Consider the following 18,529-nt stretch of genomic DNA (forward strand, 5'->3'; position numbering starts at 1 on the left):
CAGTCTTGACTGACAATACAGCATGGTATTTTCCAGATTTATCAGGGTGTATCATACAGAGTATGCCATTTGGCACAATCTGGTCAGATAACTTAGAAGTTGAGAAGTGAATGTGAGGAGTAGAAAGGCTTCTGCTTGCAACTTGTAGTACAAACTAGATTTGAAAGCAACATCTGGGAATTCTAGAAAGCCAAACCAGCCTCTCCTGTGTCCCGTTGACGTAGCCGCTGGGCTGACTCAGGTACATAAATATACCAACTTAAGGTTTTCTGAGAAGTTTTTTAGTAGGCAGGCAATGTGGTACAGTGATAGGAGACTGCTAAACTGAATTCAAGACAGACTTGGTTCATCAGTCCTTAAACTTGAGGTCTTTGGTTGGTAATCTCTAATATGGAAGTGAGATCCTCTTGCCTCAGGAGATTGTGCTCATCAGCTTGGCTCATGTATGTCAGGAGTCAGCGAACTATGGCTCACTGCCTGTGTTGTAAATATCAGTTTTTATTGGCATACAGACACACCCCTTCATTTATGTATTGTCTACGTCTGCCTTCACTCTGTAACTTCAGGGTTGAGTCCTTGCAACAGGCCATATGGTCCACAAAGCAGAAAAGGTTTGCCAGCCCTCATGGATATGAAGGCATTTATAAAATGTAAAATGCTTTTGAAAAGGTGAAAAGTCTGAGAAGTACTGAATTTTTTATTTATAACAGTCCAAATGCTGTATATCCAGAGTGATGCTGCTGTTGCTCAGGATCTTCTTATGCCTTTTTTGAGTTTTAAGTTTTTATCCTTTGAGGATATATCTGATTTGGGAAAATAGTCAAAAGTTATCTAGCATGACTATGGTGAATAAGGTGGATAAGCAAGATTGGGTCCAATGTATTGAATGACCTGATTATATCGGGCTGGCCAAAAAGTTCATTCGGGTTTTCCTGTAATGTTATGGAAAAACCCAAGCGAACTTTTTGGCCAACCCAATACATCATCAAGATTGAATTTTTACATGATTAATAAACTAGTCTTGAGGGCATTTCTAAATTAAATTCCTAATATATTCTTGGAAGTATATAGCCATCAGAAGGACTTAGTGTTTCAGCCCAAATGTTTTTGAATATTTGAAATATTATTCATATTTCCTGTATGACTTTCTTTTTGTGCGTTATATTTTTTACTAGTCCTGTGGAGAAATAATCTGAGCTTAAGTACTCTCCATAGCACTTCATCAGCTCTTAATTAAAGTATAATGAAGGTCTACCTGGAATGAATAAGATGGGCCACAGAAGCTCCCTCTTATTAATTCTGTCACATAGAGAGCACTTCTGAGTGACATAATTACATAGCGGGGAAAAATGGAGATCCTCTCTGGTTCAGAGACTTTTCTGGAGACACTGATTTCAGCCTTTCTAGTGCCTCCAAGAGCAACCCAATGAGGGTTTCCATATCCTTAGGATATTCCTATGAATGAGGATTAATGCTCACCTAAAAGGGAAAAATGTATGTAGAATAATTTGAAGTTAAGTTTGTTATTTCTGGAGGAAATGGAAACTATAACCAGGTTAGGAACCTGTCTTCCATTTCTGATTCAGTAGTTTGTGCCTTTTTTTGTTTGTTTGTGCCATTTTTGTTGCAGGAGTTGGACTGTGTAAGAACTATTGAAGAATTGGCAAGAGTCCTCAAAAAACATTCAGGTACCTCTATAAGCTTTTTCTAAAAAATATTTTTGTCTTTTTTATTAGTGTTTTGCATACTTAGAATTTATGAATGCCAGTGAAACAGTGTAGTGGCTCATATAACATTTATGGTATTGGTGTCTTTTAAAAAAATCTTATGTGGTTAAGTATGAAAAACTGAGGAATTGGTTATAATATGTGTCTGCATGTTTTTGCCTCGGTCAATTTTATTTCAAGACAAAGTATATACCACGCAAGAAATTTGGGGAATCACTTTGCCTTATCAGCATTGTGTAAATCAAAATGTGGGGGCTGCTCGCAGTGATGTGAAGTGTAGGGAAAGCACCATGGATAGGGTGATGGATTGTACTTACAGCTGTTTAGCTGTGTGTGACCCTGAACAAGTATTTACAGCTGTAAAATGTACAGATTCTGTAAATTGTGCACAGAGCTGAAATGCCATTAGCATATTCTCCTGCCTCTCTTTGTCAGAGGCAGCTATGGATGCTGTTAACAGTGAGAGTCTTCTTTTAAACTGTGGTTCATCAAACTTCTGTGCTAAGAGTTGAAAATGAAAGTGAGCAGGTATTGTCATTGCCTTTGTGGAACTTAAAATCCGTGCACCATCCATGAAAAGCTTTCTTATATCTTAGTCAAGAGCAGGCTTAAATTCACAGCGTGGGCATGCACACATACATACATACATACGTATATACACATAAATATGCACCTGGAATGCCCCTTTTTGTTGCATTCTTTTTTTAAATAAATTTATTTATATTTTATTTATTTATTTTTGGCTGCATTGGGTCTTTGTAGCTGCAGGAGGGGGCTGCTCTTTGTTGCGGTGCACATGCTTCTCATTGTGGTGGCTTCTCTTGTTGCAGAGCACAGGCTTTAGGTGTGTGGGCTTCAGTAGTTGTGGCGTGCAGGCTCATTAGTTGCGGTGCATGGGCTTAGTTGCTCCACGGCATTTGGGATCTTCCCAGACCAGGGCTTGAACCCGTGTACCCTGCATTGGCAGGCGGATTCTTAACCACCAGGGAAGTCCCTGTTGCATTTTTTATTTCCAGGAGATTAAAGAGGATACTGTGTTATTTAAATAACAGGAGAAAAAAACTTAATTTTGATTTATTCCTAATGAAAACCTAGCACATCAGTATTTTTCTAATATGCTTTGATATAACTTTTTTGGTCATTGAAAGAAGCATTTTGGGAATTTTACCTCTAAAGATCATATGCTTTTTTATTTTTATTTTTGAAGATTATGCAAAGAAACTAAATTGCTGAGCTTCCGTGACTATTAGTTATTTAGTACTGACCTAGGTTTTGACTTTTGATTTTGAAATAATTTCAAAGTTAAAGGAAAGCAGGAAAAATTGTATAAAGAACTCTGTCTATCCTTCATTCAGATATACCAGTTGTTAACATTTTACCACATTTGATTGATCATTGTATCTCTTGCTTGCTCACAATTTTTTTCTGTACCATATGCGATTAAGCTGCAAACATCATGTCCCTTTCCCCTAAATACCTGTGTGTGTTTCCTAAGAATGAACCATGTTAAAAATAGGTCATTTTTAGACTAGAAATGACTTTTACATACAGATTACAATGTAATGCAGATTGCATGGAACAAAAATGGAATAATAGCTACAGGACTATGATTAAGAAAGTCTCCCCATGTATATTATTGGGTACCTGTTATGTGCTCAGCACTGTGTTGGGCACTTAGGGATGGTAGAAAAATAAGTCTATACAGGTCTTTGACAGCTTTCAGATCTCAAAGGTAAGATAATCTCACAGGCTATGTAACAATGTGTGGTAGTATTCATTTATTAAAATGAGTTGTAGAAACTACAGCAAGTATTAAATAACTTCTGAAGAGAGAGAGATTCTGGGAAAAGAGTTGGGTAGGGGAGGTTCATGGAAGAGATGGGCTTTTTCTGATCTCAGATGATAATGAACATGATTTTAAAATGATAGGAAGAGGGCTTCCCTGGTGGCGCAGTGGTTGAGAGTCCACCTGCTGATGCAGGGGACGCAGGTTCGTGCCCCGGTCCAGGAAGATCCCACATGCCATGGAGCGGCTGGGCCCGTGAACCATGGCTTCTGAGCCTGCGCGTCCGGAGCCTGTGCTCCGCAACGGGAGAGGCCACAGCAGTGAGAGGCCCGCATACCACAAAAAAAAAAAAAAAAAAGCATAGGAAGAGAAGTCATTTCTAAGATTCATGGATGTGAGTGCGAGAATCACTGTAATATATTTTTTAGGACAGTGAGAAGATTGGTACATTTTGAGAGGAATTTCAAGTGGAAACTATTAGGAGATAAGGTAAAGTCTGTAGATATTTGGAAGCCACTGAACTTTCTTCAGAGGGGAGAAACCCAATAAAAGCAAAACAAACTTTTTTAGGGAGCTGATATACTCTTAGGGAAGATAGAATCTAAGTGACAAGGCAGAAGGACCTTACCAGATGCCAGTGATCCTAAAAGGAAAAGAATATGAGAGATTCCAAAGGGAAATTTCCTAGAATTGGAACCTACAAGTAGGAAGTAAGGGTTCAGGCTGATGTCTGGGTATTTGAGAAATGGAAATGTTTGCAGAGAACACCAGCGTGCCATGAAGCTATAATCTCTAAGAGTTAACAGTACAGCATGCAGTTAGAAATATGGAGTTGTCAGTTGGATTGAAGAACAAAATGAAACAGTTTTGTATTGAAATGCTTGAAGGAAGAAAGAGAGAAGCCAAGAATAAAACAGAATTCCATGGGATCATTTGAGAGAAGTTGAGCACCAAGCTTTAATTCTTGAGTGTAGAAATTAGGGAAGGACACTGAAAAAGGAGCTATTGGAATGTTAAAATAGGAACCAGGATGATGTGCTATGAATAAATCCTAGAGAACAGGCTTAGAAGTGTTATACTGGTTAACAGGGTCAAATTCTAGAATGGGAAGGAGATTGAGAAAAAGGATATCGAAGTTAGAGCCAGTATAGCAAAGTAGTTAATGGGGCTTCTAGAATCAGACTCTCTAGGTTTAAATCTCGGGTCCCTGCTTTCTGGCTGTGTGGTCCCCAAAAGTCACTCAACTTCATTATGAGCACTCAGTTTCTCATCTATAAAGCAGGAACAACAGTAATAGCATTTAAGATTAAGAAAAGCAATACATTAAACTACAGGGCCTGACATATGCTAAGTGTTCAGTAAGTACGAGCTTCCTTGCCTCTCCTCCCTGTCAGTGTGTTAGACTTCTGTCTCCCACAGACCTTTTTTGCTGAAATTCCTTTCATCTGTATACTTTTTTGTCTAAATTCCAGACCACTAGGTATCTGCCCTCTAACTGTCACCACTTAACTCTCTCAGAAGGAGCTCAAACCCCAACATCTCAGGATGAGCTCATCTTTCTCTTTACTGCCTCCCTTCTGCCACAACCACCACTACCTGCTCGTCCTTCTGAACCCTCTTTCTTGCTTATTGACATTGGCTTCCTTGGAATCACCAAAATGAATGAAGTGATAATTAGCCTGTCCTAGACTAGGTTCAGTAGATTCAGTCATACCTAGATTTGAATCCCAGCTCCACAGTTCACCAACTGCACATTCCTGAGCACGTTCATTTCTCAGGGTCTCTGTTTCCTCATCTTTTGGGTAAGGGTGAATGGTCTTAGGAGGAATGTTTGTAAAGGAATCTAAGTACTCAGGAAATGGTCTTACTGTTACAGTCCTCCTTCTCCCTTATCACTCCTACTTCTACTTCCCCAACCCATCCAGTTATGGATGTACTAACACATGTCTTACTGCTTCTCTGCCAGGTCAGTTTTTATAATGGTCACTTAGTCTCTCTTCTGGGTGCCTCCAGTCTATCCATTGCCAGGGACCTTGTCTAAATAGATGTGGTCAGTGATTCTCCCCACTTACACCAGTTCATTGGCATTTCTTTGCCTCTAAGGATGTATATGTTCCCTATTTGGACTCTTCCCAGTTTTTACCACATCTCCTATTACTCATTATTTCTTTCCCTCAAGTCCACTCTGTAGCCTGAACAATTCCATGGAAATTCCCTGAACATGCCGTTCTGCTTCAGGCATCTACCCTTTCCCTGTGCAGTTTTCCTTGCCTGGTAAATCCCCTCAGCCTTCTCTTTTTTTGCCTGTTCTTTTTCAAAGCCTAGCTCAAGCAATGTACTTCCCTGTTGAAGTTGATTCCTTTCTTTTACTGACATAGCTTCTAGCTCCAGGATGAGTAATTTTTGTTTTGAGGATTCTGATGATTACCCCATGGGCTTTTCTCCATATTATATGTGTAGTCATATGGAGAGACTAGGTAGGGCCCACATAGTCCAGATTCTGTAGTAGTTTCCCTCTTTTGTGGTGTTTATCAGACTGACAGCTCTATAACATGATCCACTGAGTTCCTGAAGAGCAGTGGCTGCCTTGTTCATTCTTGTACTTCAAATATTGATGTGTTTAATAAATGTAAACTTTGCCAGAAGAGTCTTCCCAGATGTTTGTTAGTAACAGAGAATTCTTTGACTAGTCTTAATGACTCACATTAACATAAGAGCAACTTATATCCACTGCTGCTGTATCTAATGACACTATCTTATTTCCCAACCTAGGGCTGAGAAACATTTTGCCTATTACAACAGCAAAGGTGCCAATTGTAAAGTTCTTCCATTTGAGAAGTGGTCTGGAAGTGGACATCAGTTTGTATAATACATTGGTAAGATTTTCTTTAGACTTTTTCTTTATGGAGATTAAGGGGAGCAAGTATCTCTTTTTTTTTTTAACATCTTTATTGGAGTATAATTGCTTTACAATGGTGTGTTAGTTTCTGCTTTACAACAAAGTGAATCAGTTATACATATACATATATCCCCATATCTCCTCCCTCTTGCCTCTCCCTCCCTCCCACCCTCCTTATCCCACCCCTCTAGGTGGTCACAAACCACCGAGCTGATCTCCCTGTGCCATGCGGCTGCTTCCCACTAGCTATCCACCCTACGTTTGGTAGTGTATATATGTCCATGGTACTCTCTCACTTCATCACAGCTTACCCTTCCCCCTCCCCGTATCCTCAAGTCCATGCTCAGAATATTACTCAGCCATAAAAAGAAATGAAATTGAGTTATTTGTAGTGAGGTGGATGGACCTGGAGTCTGTCATACAGAGTGAAGTAAGTCAGAAGGAGAAAAACAAATACCGTATGCTAACACATATATTTGGAATCTAAGAAAAAATGTCATGAAGAGACTAGCGGTAGGACAGGAATAAAACACAGAGCAAGTATCTCATAATTTCCACAATCTTTCAGTAAAATTAAGCCATTCATTTCATCCAATCATTCTTTCAGTAGTTATTTATGAGTGCTTGCTAAGTGCCTGGCAGTGTTCTGAGGCTGGGGATATAACATAGAATTGAGTTAATATTAGTATTCATTTTAAATGAGGTCAGAGTGGCAAGTGCTTTTTGTTTGACTAGAACTTTGTTTTAATTTTGGAGTGTGTGTGTGTGTGTGTGTCCGTCTTTGGTCTCATACCTGGTTTGTTTCAGGGCTTTATGGGACCTCTCTGGCCCCTAAGGACATTTAATTTGAATAATGGGCGGGGAGGGGGGGTGCAGATCTTACATTGACTTAAATGGAACTGATTATTTTAATAGCCCATATTTTCTAGGAATGTTTAGACTAAGGAGGGCTGAGATCAGATATCACTTATAATTCTTATCTAGTAAGTTAATGAAGTTTGTCTTCAGGGGAAAAATATTAGTTTCAGCCTAAATGTCTTCATCCTAAAATGAATTACAGTGTAAACCTTTTCAGAATATTCCATCTTAAAACTTTTTCTTCTAACTGGTAGACTTATAGTGTAATTTCCCTTTTAACAGGCCCTTCATAACACAAGACTCTTATCTGCTTATTCAGCCATTGATCCCAGAGTGAAATATTTGTGCTATACCATGAAAGTATTTACAAAGGTGAGTATGCTTCTTCTTGTGATTTATCAGGAAATTTCATTACATCTTCAACCTTGTTGAAAGCATAAGTCTGTAACAGAAACAGACTCAGTGATATAGAAAACAAACTAGTGGTTACCAGTGGGAAGAGGAAGTGGAGCGATAGGGATATTGTGGGATTAAGAGACACAAAGTACTATGTATAAAGTAAATAAGCAACAAGGATATATTGTACAGCACAGAGAATATAGCCATTATTTTGCAAAAACTTTTTTTGGCCTCACCGCATGGCTTGTGGGATTTTAGTTCCCTGACCAGGGATTGAACCCGGGCCCTCATCAATGAGAGTGCAGAGTCCTAACCACTGGACCTCCAAGGAATTCCCTATTTTGCTATAACTTTAAACGGACTATAGTCTATAAAAATATTGTATCACTATGTTGTACACCTGAAACTACTATAATACTGTAAATCAACTATACTTCAATTAAAAAAAGAAAAGTGTGTATTTTTAAAGAACCATAGCCATGTCAAATGCTTCTTTTAACTATTTGAGAAGCCCTACTCAACAAGCTAAAATTTTGTTGCTTAAATTTTACATGGTAACCTAATATTGCTTCTGGCTGATAGTTCCACAGCTTTGTTGGGGTTTGTTATGCGTTGATTTTTATTTATTTATTTATTTTTTGGTTGGTTTTATTTGGTTTTGTTGGCATATTTTAGCATTTGAAAATGTAATTTTTATATTAGTGCCCTCTAGAAGCACTTTACTCTTAGTGACAATAGAATAGATGCAAGTGTAGCAGAAGACATTGGTGGTCTTTCCTTTGTTCCTCCTTTTCCTTCCCCCCAGATGTGCGATATTGGCGATGCTTCTAGAGGCAGCTTATCATCATATGCATACACGCTTATGGTGCTATATTTTCTCCAGCAGAGGAACCCACCAGTCATTCCTGTCCTTCAAGAGGTATTAGTAAAAGAAATTGTATTTCTCATCTGTAGAGCTGGGTGATCTTTGAGCCCTCTTCCTTCTCTAAAATTCTGTGGTTCTGTAGTTAAAATTTTTACTATTTTCCTACAAGTTTTTGTATCAATGCATTAAGTTTGTAATCCATACTAATAGTTTAAAAATTAATTTCAGATATACAAAGGTGAAAAGAAACCTGAAATATTTGTTGATGGCTGGAATATTTATTTTTTTGATCAAATAGATGAACTGGTACGTATTTTAATAGTAAAGATTTTTTACATCCTTGACTGAAAGTTACCTATACTATGCTGTAGTGTAGATGGTCAACAACTATAATATCACTTGTAATATTTACTTGTATTATGATAGTAAAAAAATATAGCGCAGATGATTCCTTTGAAGTTGAAAACATTTTTTTTTAAGCCAGGTGAGTTTCTAGGGACTATATCCAGGATTTCTTTAATGCCTAATAATTCCAAATGGTCTAGTAACTTTATTCCAAATGAACAAATATTTGCTCTGTGGTTTCCTACAGAGAGTTTGGAAAGACTCTCAGTTACAGAGATATAATAACCAGGTGTCACCAAGGCTCTTAAAATTTATTTCCAGATTCTTCCACAAACATGCATTCTGAGGTTTGGCATTTAAAACCCTGAGCTCTTTCTGTCTCCAAGTCATAGGGTAGAGATTAATAAACTCATGTAAATGATATTTTAAAGTATAAAATAAAAGTTATATAATTATATTTTTAAGATTTTAAACTCTAGTTAATTATAAATCCAGATTTACTCCCTAAGATACAAATGACTGTTGATATTAACACTTTACTATAGAGCATGATATATCTTGTTCCTTCTATTTCTAGCCCACCTATTGGCCAGAATATGGAAAAAATACAGAATCTGTTGGGCAGCTATGGTTGGGACTTCTTCGTTTCTACACAGAGGAATTTGATTTTAAAGAACATGTTATTAGCATCAGGAGAAAAAGTCTGCTTACAACTTTTAAGAAACAGTGGACCTCAAAATACATTGTTATTGAAGGTACAAATAAAATCAAACTTAAAACTGAATAGAATATAGAGATTGAACTGTGAGGGTGTTCTTCATCCTTGCAGAGCAGCCGTGATCCACTGATCGGGGTGTGCCTTGCAGCCATCCCGTTACTGTCCACATCAGGCAGACTTGTCTGTTTCCAACTTAAAGATTTATTTTTAAATGGCTGAGGCCCTCCCGTGGGGTCTCTCACAAATCCAAAAGTCTTTGTTCACCATGACAAGTCCTTTACCTATGTTTAATAGGTACTGGAGAATAAGGTTGCTATAGAGGTAAGCCAGCTTCAAAATAGTGGGACTTTTAAAACCTTCCTAAGTGAGGGTTTGAAGAGTACCACCGAAAGTCCATTTTCAAGATCCTTATTTGCTGTTTATTGATGGAGAAGTTTACCTATAAATAGTTATATATAAAATTTGCCATTTATTTTGCCCATGCCGAAGCCTTCCTTGAATGCTAAGATCCATGGGCCATTGTGTTTGTATTGATATTTGATTGTTTATTTCCACTTTGGGAGATTTTTGTTTCTATCTTTGTAGATTTTTTATTAACTATATATATATTTATATATTCACCAAACTATTTTCCATGGTGCTCAGTATTGGTTTTTTTTTATTGTTGTGTACTTGTTTTACAATATTATATTAGCTTCCTGTGTATAAAATAGTGATTCAATATTTTTATAGATTATTCTCCATTTAAAGTTATTATAAAATATTGGCTTTATTCCCTGTGCTGTACAGTATATTCTTGTTGCTTATTTATTTGATATATAGTAGTTTTTGTCTCTTAATCCCATACCCCTATCTCGCCCCTCCTCATTTCCCTTTCCCTACTGGTAACCACTAGTTTGTTCTCTATATCTGTGAGTCTGTTTCTGTTTCGTTACATTCGTTTGTTTTATTTTTTACATTCCACATATAAATGATCATTTTGGGGGATTTTTAATTTTAAAGACAAAATGGAGTTTAAATGCTTAAAAATGAATTGAGAAATGGCTTAAATATTTTGTTGATTTTGGTCTTTTTAAATTTTTTTTAACATAATCATATCACCTAAATAATGTGTTACTTTAGGTTATGCTTTTATCATTACTTCTGCTTACTGACAGTATTAAAATACTGTGAACATTTGTAAAATTAAATTCAGATGACAATGGGTTATAGATACAGTTTTAACTTTTTGGTATCTGATATGTCAAAAACATAGAACTTTGTCTTAAACCTTTCCACTGTCACAGTGGGTTCTTATGGTCTGCCAATTATTAATATTTTGTTCTTAATTTTTTGAAGCCTCATTATCTTTTGCTTTTAACTTTACATTATTTACAAACTAGCCATTAGTAATAGGCTATATTAGAAGGAAGACTTTTAACTAGTTATTCTAGAATTGAGAAATTTCAGTGGTGGTAGTTTGTAGTGTCTGTACAATAGCTAATATCATAGTATCTCTGCTACACCAAGCAAACAACCAAAAATATTTCCACATAGCACACATATAAAAATCACCAGAAGAAAGCATGACCAAACCTACTAGAAAGGTAACCACCTCATAGCAATTATTAGTATAGGGTTAAACTGAGTAAAGGGTCCTATACGCCTGTAAACTCTTAGTGAGTCTAAATCCCAAATGGTATACCCCAGTTATTATACATTAGAAGCATAACAGACAACCAGAAGGAATGCCTCTTTTTACTTCTTTACTCCTTTTGAATGTACCATATACATCCTCCATTTTCTTAATGAGATGATCCCCAAAAAAGGTTTTGGGTTTATTTTTTCCTTTGCTTTCTTGAATATGTTCTTAGACATTTATTGGAAATAATTAAATATCTACACATAATGTTTCAATTGTGAATTATTCTGTGTATATTTATTTTAAATCAAATATAAAATAGTATTTTGACTTAGAAATAGTGCTTTACCTGAATTTATTTCATGAACCAGTTTATTCAGATCTCACATACATCTTTGACATCAGCATTTTTTTCATCATTTCTACCACTTTTTGGATCATCTAACAAATAATATTTCAGATACATATGTATATATACCTATCTAAGACATTTGAGATGCAGACATTTCAGATCTTCTGGGAGGGACTTCCCTGGTGGCGCAGTGGTTAAGAATCCGCCTGCCAACGTAGGGGACAGGATTTGAGCCCTGGTCAGGGAAGATCCCACATGCCACGGAGCAACTAAGCCCGTGTGCCACAGCTACCGAAGCCCACACACCTAGAGCCTGTGCTCCACAACAAAGAGAAGCCACCACAAAGAGAAGCCCATGCACTGAAACGAAGAGTAGCCTCCGCTTGCCACAACTAGAGAAAGTCTGCGCGCAGCAACGAAGACCCAACGCAGCCAATAAATAAATAAATAAATAAAATTCTAACACAAACCATTTGATTAAAAAAAAAAAGATCATACGGGGGTTTTTTGTTTGTTTGTTTGTTTGTTTTTTAGCTGCATTGGGTCTTCGTTGCCGCGTGCAGGCTTTCTCTAGTTGTGGCAAGCGGGGGCTACTCTTCATTGCAGTGCATGGGCTTTTCATAAATAAGAGAAGCGGTGGCTTCTCTTATTGCGGAGCACAGGCTATAGGCACGTGGGCTTCAGTAGTTGTGGCTCGCGGGCTGTAGAGCACAGGCTTAGTAGTTGTGGTACATGGGCTTAGTTGCTCCTCAGCATGTGGGATCTTCCCAGACCAGGGATCGAACCCATGTCCCCTGCATTGGCAGGCAGATTCCTAACCACTGCACCACCAGGGAAGTCCCAGGAGTCTTTACATAAAGCTTTTACTGGAAATGGAGATCCAGATAGCCATTGGTATGCTACTGGGACAGGTGTGTGTGTCTGTGTATGTTTTCATTTATCTTATGTTTTATGAGCTTCATGATAAATTATTTTCTAAAATGATGTTTTAAAGCCTGTTAATTAGCAGGAGCATTCAGTACTAAAATGTTTTAAATATATTTGTGACCTCTCTATGCCTCTAAAACTAGCATGATTAGGTAATATCAGACTAATATGTCTTCTCCAAACAGTACTTTGTTGTTCAAAATGAAGCACCTTCTCATAATATGAAGGACTCTTTAAGGATTCAAATATAAAGCAATACCCTCTTTTCTGATGGATACTTTTGCGGGAAAACTTGCCTTATATTTAGGAATATATATATTACTTAGTTGTATTATAGACTTAAAACTCATTAAAAAGGCAGTCATTTAATACTTTTATTAATGATAAAGTATGTAACACTTTCTTCTTATTATATAGAGCTCACTTAAATGTATGAATACTAGTATTTCCTATTTGATTATCTTTTTTGGTTTTCATTAATTTTCTTTACTTAGATCCATTTGATTTGAATCATAATCTTGGAGCTGGATTATCAAGGAAAAGTAAGTTACTTTGTTTATAAATATTAATGCCATCTCTTTTCCTTTTAACCCCTCTAATTGAGCCTTTACTCTTTTCTTCTTAGTGACAAATTTTATAATGAAAGCATTTATAAATGGGAGAAGAGTATTTGGTATTCCAGTCAAAGGATTTCCAAAGGACTATCCCTCAAAAATGGTAAGTGTTGGAAATACAAAAAACCAATTCTGAAAGCCATTTAAGTACCTAATTTGTGTACATTACCTCAGTAATAATCTAAATACTCTGGAAGTTTGGTGAGTCTAGCCAAGATAAAAAACTTTTAATAAACATCCCTGTTTTGAAGCCATTTATCAGGAGAACAGGAAGAGATAGCCGGAAGTGGAGTTTGGGTGGGAAAATTAATAATTTTGTTGCTGCTGCTTTTCCTCGGTAACACACACTGGTGGCACTGCTGTGCCACCAAGCATTCAGCTCCATACCAGCCTCTGCAAACCCAGTTTGCACATATCTAAGGACATCCCCCACCCCCTCATATGACATCTAGATTTTTCAAGTCTGCTTGCAAAGAGTAATAAATCCCTTAATGGGACAAGAGAGAGTCGGTGCTCCCTGTGCTAAAGATCTGTCTGTTCTCATATAATCTAATAATCAGGTTTTTATGGAACCACACACATTAAAAACAAAACAAAATTGCATTATAAAAATTCACTTCAGTGAGAGAAAACGGGAAGGGGTTAGGAACTAGAGAGTTTTATGTTAAAAATAAAGGGTTTTTTTTCCTGCATTAATTTTCTTAATAAAGACTTTTTAAATGAACCTTAAGTTATTGGGTGTATAAGCATGTTCAGCATTTGATTACATCTAGTTTTTGCTAGATACTGCTGTGGTTTTCTTCTACACCAGTGCTTTTGAAACTTGTTCAAACGAATCACTTGGGGATTTTGTTAAAATGCAGGTTCTGATTCAGGAGGTCTGGGGTGGGGCCCAAGACTGTGTGTCCTACAAGCTCCCAGGTGATGCCACTTCTGCTGGTACCCACCTTAATTTTGGTGGCAAAGAGGCTAGAGTCCAGACCATTGTCTTTCCTTTCCTCTGATATTTTCCTTCAGAAGCCACAACAAAGCAACAGCACATAGCTTCTTTCTTTTTAGGTTTTAGCCTTTTCATTTTATGAGAAAATGAAGTCTTTGTACCTGGCCTCAGCTTCCCCCAAGTCCTAGGAAGCTGACTCACAGGGATGTGTAATGCTTTTGTTCAGAAGTGTGCAAGGGAACAAGCTACCTTTATGGTTAAACAGTGTTCTGCATGATGAATAGTAATAAACAAAAATGAATTTAGGTAAGCCTATCCTGAATTAGACCTCTTAATGGTTTAGATTTTGGAATTAAGCAATATAATAATAACTATTAAAATTAATATGCTGATGTTGGTATGTCAGTGAGATTCCTGATTGATATTGGTTAGTTTTTGTGTTTGGGTCTCATATTAATAGTTCAGATTTTTATGTATTTATATTCTGCTAGGAGTACTTTTTTGATCCAGAGGTCCTAACTGAAGGTGAGCTGGCCCCAAATGATAGATGTTGCCGAATTTGTGGGAAAATTGGACACTTCATGAAGGACTGTCCTATGAGGAGAAGGTAAGCAAATATTCAAAAGGGGTGGTTTTGTTTTTGTTTTCTTACTGTACCAGTTTTTAAATGAGGTTCTCTTGTAACAGAAAATAAACTTGTATTAAATCCAGCAGTTCTCAGATAAATTTGAGCTTTTTTTACCATGAAAATGAAGTGATTTAAAACATGGCTTTAAGTGCAGATGACTAGGATTAACTAGGGTGTACAGGTGACAGTCTTCCAGGCCCGGTCACCTTTCCTAATTTGGGGCACAGCCCTAATCATCACTTGAACATTTGGTTATCACACTCTCCAACAGGGACGTAAGAACAAAAGAGGAAACTGAAATTCTTCCCTTTTACAGCAGTCAGTGAAAAGTAAAATGGGGTGTTTTTTTTAGGATCTCAGTTACACTTCCATGTACAATAACTGGGGCGTACTGTGTGGGAATTTAGACTCACTAATACTTTACTACACTGTAGTACCCTTCACTTTTATGCATTTTAATTCTTAATAATTGTGACCTGCTCAACTTGGTCACCATGCTTTCTTATGATAATGATTGCAGGAGGGCAGAGGGGGAAGTAGGTTTGGTTGCTTGCTTGGGACATATTCTTGTTTTGGGGTGGTGGTGGTATTTTTAACTGGACAATAATATTCTCGTTTTAAAACATGCCACTTAAAATAAGTCACCATCTGGGATTCAAGGCTCTTATTTAGTACTTTATTTTTATTCAGATAATAGTCACTGATCATGTAGGGCAAAGAAGAAATAATTTTGACAGTTTAAGAACATAAATCTCCTTATAACCATTGTTTCCTTGTGAACTTAAAGTTTCATGTCTCAAGTTTCCAGTGCTGGTAAAGAATGCTCATGGGCCAGAAAGGTTTAAGAAATCACTCCAAGGATAATTTGAGTTTCATTGCATCAGTATCAGAGTAGGTATTAAATTAAGGAGTTCCACTAGTTGCAAAAACTGGTTTTACAGCACTAGAGTACTTGTGAAAATGAAGAAAACTACACCCTTAAGCCCTGAGGTTGCTTATTAATAGAGAAGATGAACTTAAATTGTTAAATTCTTGTTTTTCCCTCTGATGCCTTCTATATCTGGTTGTCTCCTAAACCTGAAGTGGTCTTAGGAATTTATTTAGGTTTTTGTTCAGATTTTTCCTACTAATATTAAATCTTCTACAGAGTGAGGCGACGGCGAGATCAGGAAGATACACTGAACCAAAGATACCCCGAGAACAAAGAGAAAAGAAGCAAAGAAGACAAAGAAATTCAAAACAAGTACACGGAGAGGGAGGTATCAACAAAAGAAGATAAGCCCATGCAGTGCACACTTCAGAAAGCCAAGCCAGTGAGGGCAGCTGTTGACCTGGGGAGAGAGAAAATTCTCAGGCCACCAGTGGAAAAATGGAAGAGACAAGACGACAAAGACTTAAGAGAAAAACGTTGTTTTATTTGTGGAAGAGAAGGGCATATTAAAAAGGAATGCCCACAGTTTAAAGGCTCTTCAGGTATGCACACCCATCACACCTTGGTGTTTGCACTCACATCTCAAGGGAAATCTCTTTTTTAGAGTTCTTAACTATTTTATTTATATTTATTTCTTTAACAGATCTATTTACTGGAAAAGATTTTGTTTTTAAGAAGGTGAACCCACCTCTCCTGCCTTTACTTCTGATCCTCTATATGTCTTGAACACTTAATTGCTGGTTTTTTTGAGAGGCTTATCGGAGTCATTTGGTTGACTTTTCTGATAAGATTATCAGTGAATCGAAGACCTGTTAATCCCCAGTACCTAAAAAAATGTAACCTAAGTGACCAGAAAACAAGCTACCACTTGAGCTTTGCTACTTGGTGTGTGCACTTTTGAAATGGAAGCACTGCCGGGCCATGAGGGAGTGATCTCAGGACACCATACAGTGCGTGCAGGAGCCGCTTGTATTGTTGTTTAAATACATGTGCTCACAGGCCTAGAAAGGGGACTAGAAGTAGAAGAGTTACACAGTTAATGGTGCCTCTACCTGCAGAGGATTGTCTTTGCATTTCATCATTTTAATAATTTTCTGCAGTGAGCATGATTATTCTTATGATGAGGAAAAATATATTGATACTATCAGTCCATAGTTGAAAATCATCCATAGATCTTGCCCCTTTGAGTTGTCAGATCTTAATCCACTTTTTCTATTAAATGGGTGAAGTGTCCGTTATGGGCATCTTTTTAACAGACTATTAAGAGTAAGGGTTCTTTGTTTTGGGGGGGATAAGTTATGGTTTACAAAGCAGTTTATATATACTCTCACTTTCTTTTCTCAGAACAAATGTGTGAAAGTGGATGAAATTTGATTAGCATGGAAGTGAAACCCTGAGAAATAATGTTTTTGATTAAAGTGGTAACCCTGTTCCTGTCCTCAATTGTAAATGTTTATGTGCAGCATAAAAAAATGTCAGCAGTGACAGTTTCCTTAAAATACTCACTCCAGTCCTTGTTGTTCCTGGAACACTAATACCTCTCTTCCATTTTGTGATATCATATCAGCAATATAGTATCTCTTTTTTTTAAGGTAGAAAATTTTTAGATCAGCTATCCTTATTTTTTTTAATGAGCTTTATATGAAAAGAAGTATACTTTTAAATTGTTTCCATTATTGATTTTAAAATAGGACTTAAATGTTTATGAAAGTTACAGCTTCAGCTTGTCCTACTTCTAAGGAATTCCAATTCAAACTTTTTTGCCCTAACAAGGGACGTATACCAGAATAAACTGATCTTCTTTTATAATTATAAGAGGTAAAATGTTTCAAAGAAATTAAAAGCAATAGCTAACATGCATTGAGCACTTATGATGGGTAATTTCTTCTCATTTTCACCACAGCCCCATTAAATCTGGTATTATTAATATCTCCAGTTTACAGATGAGGAAACTGTAAACAGTATAGATAACATGTAATATAGTCTCACCAAAATTCCTTTTGTAGGCTACCCTTCAGAAAACTCAGGTTTTGTGTTTACTTAGACCAGGAGCATTGCATTCCTCTTTGGTACAACAAAGTGGTGAAGGAATGCCCCTGTCCTCCCGGAGCTTGGATGGATCTCTTCTTTCTAGCTAGCAGCAAGTTTTAAGTTGCCTACTAGTGAATCTCTCAAAATAGTTAGAGCAGGGAATTCCCTGGCCATCCAGTGGTTAGGACTTGGGTCGCTTTCACTGCTGTGGGCCAATCTGTGGTCAGGGAACTTAAGATCTGACCAAAATTTTTTTTTTTTTTAAGTAGTTAGAGTGGTGATTCTGGCTGCCAAGGGGGCAGTAGCAAATCAAAGAGAGATGGGATATCCTGGGGCAGGGATGAGGTATTATCAAAGCTACGGAAAGCACTAGAATCTTGGTTTCTTCAGACTTCAGTGTTTTCACATTAAATCAAGTAGTCATAATATAAAAGTAAAATAAAAAGGGGAGGAGTGGGGCTAGAGTATGGTGAATTTCCTCCAAGAGCAATTAAAAATAATCAGCTTCTTTCTGTCTACAAATTATGTTGCTCCCACTCATTTCTTCCAATACGTTATTATTTTGTCCACACAGCATACTGAGTAGAGTTTCTGTCATATCAACAGAAAATCTTTCTGTGAAAGTTTGAAACAGGGCTACTACTTTCAATTTAAAGTAGGAACAAAAAGTGCTGATTTCTTTCTCAGGTCTGTCTAAATCTGATTGTGTATTTGGATCCCCTTCTTCACCTAGCCCTTTGAGACCAACTGGCACATTTGTTCAGGTAAACCTAGCTCAGGCCTGAGTAGGAAGCCCTCCCATCCTCTGTCTCTCCCACAAACATGTACTGAGTGCTAGCAGTTCTGTGTCAGGTGCTCGGAGGTGCTGGGCTGCCCCAGGCCCTGTCT

The 18,529-nt window shown here is 37.2% G+C and overlaps 1 protein-coding gene across 11 annotated transcripts in view; it reads left to right on the plus strand.

Annotated features, from left to right (window-relative positions):
• Positions 1-18,529, plus strand: part of TUT7 (terminal uridylyl transferase 7) — a 60,182-nt gene that overhangs the window by 29,868 nt on the left and 11,785 nt on the right. For 6 of the 11 annotated variants that reach the window (XR_010841936.1, XM_059072434.2, XM_067041219.1 and 3 more), the window contains 10 exons: positions 1,631-1,688; positions 6,286-6,389; positions 7,553-7,642; positions 8,475-8,588; positions 8,763-8,840; positions 9,457-9,634; positions 12,992-13,039; positions 13,123-13,214; positions 14,543-14,658; positions 15,827-16,152. Coding sequence is in view for 9 of the 11 variants with exons in the window: in XM_059072434.2 (XP_058928417.1) it covers positions 1,631-1,688; positions 6,286-6,389; positions 7,553-7,642; positions 8,475-8,588; positions 8,763-8,840; positions 9,457-9,634; positions 12,992-13,039; positions 13,123-13,214; positions 14,543-14,658; positions 15,827-16,152 (1,204 nt within the window). In the remaining 2 variants the exon portion in view is untranslated. Of the gene's footprint in view, positions 1-1,630; positions 1,689-6,285; positions 6,390-7,552; positions 7,643-8,474; positions 8,589-8,762; positions 8,841-9,456; positions 9,635-12,991; positions 13,040-13,122; positions 13,215-14,542; positions 14,659-15,826; positions 16,153-18,328; positions 18,406-18,529 lie in introns of all 11 variants that reach the window. The other 5 variants (XR_010841935.1, XM_059072431.2, XM_059072430.2 and 2 more) reach the window with 1 other exon arrangement.

Source organism: Kogia breviceps, chromosome 8, assembly GCF_026419965.1.
Source record: "Kogia breviceps isolate mKogBre1 chromosome 8, mKogBre1 haplotype 1, whole genome shotgun sequence".
NCBI lineage: Eukaryota > Metazoa > Chordata > Mammalia > Artiodactyla > Physeteridae > Kogia > Kogia breviceps.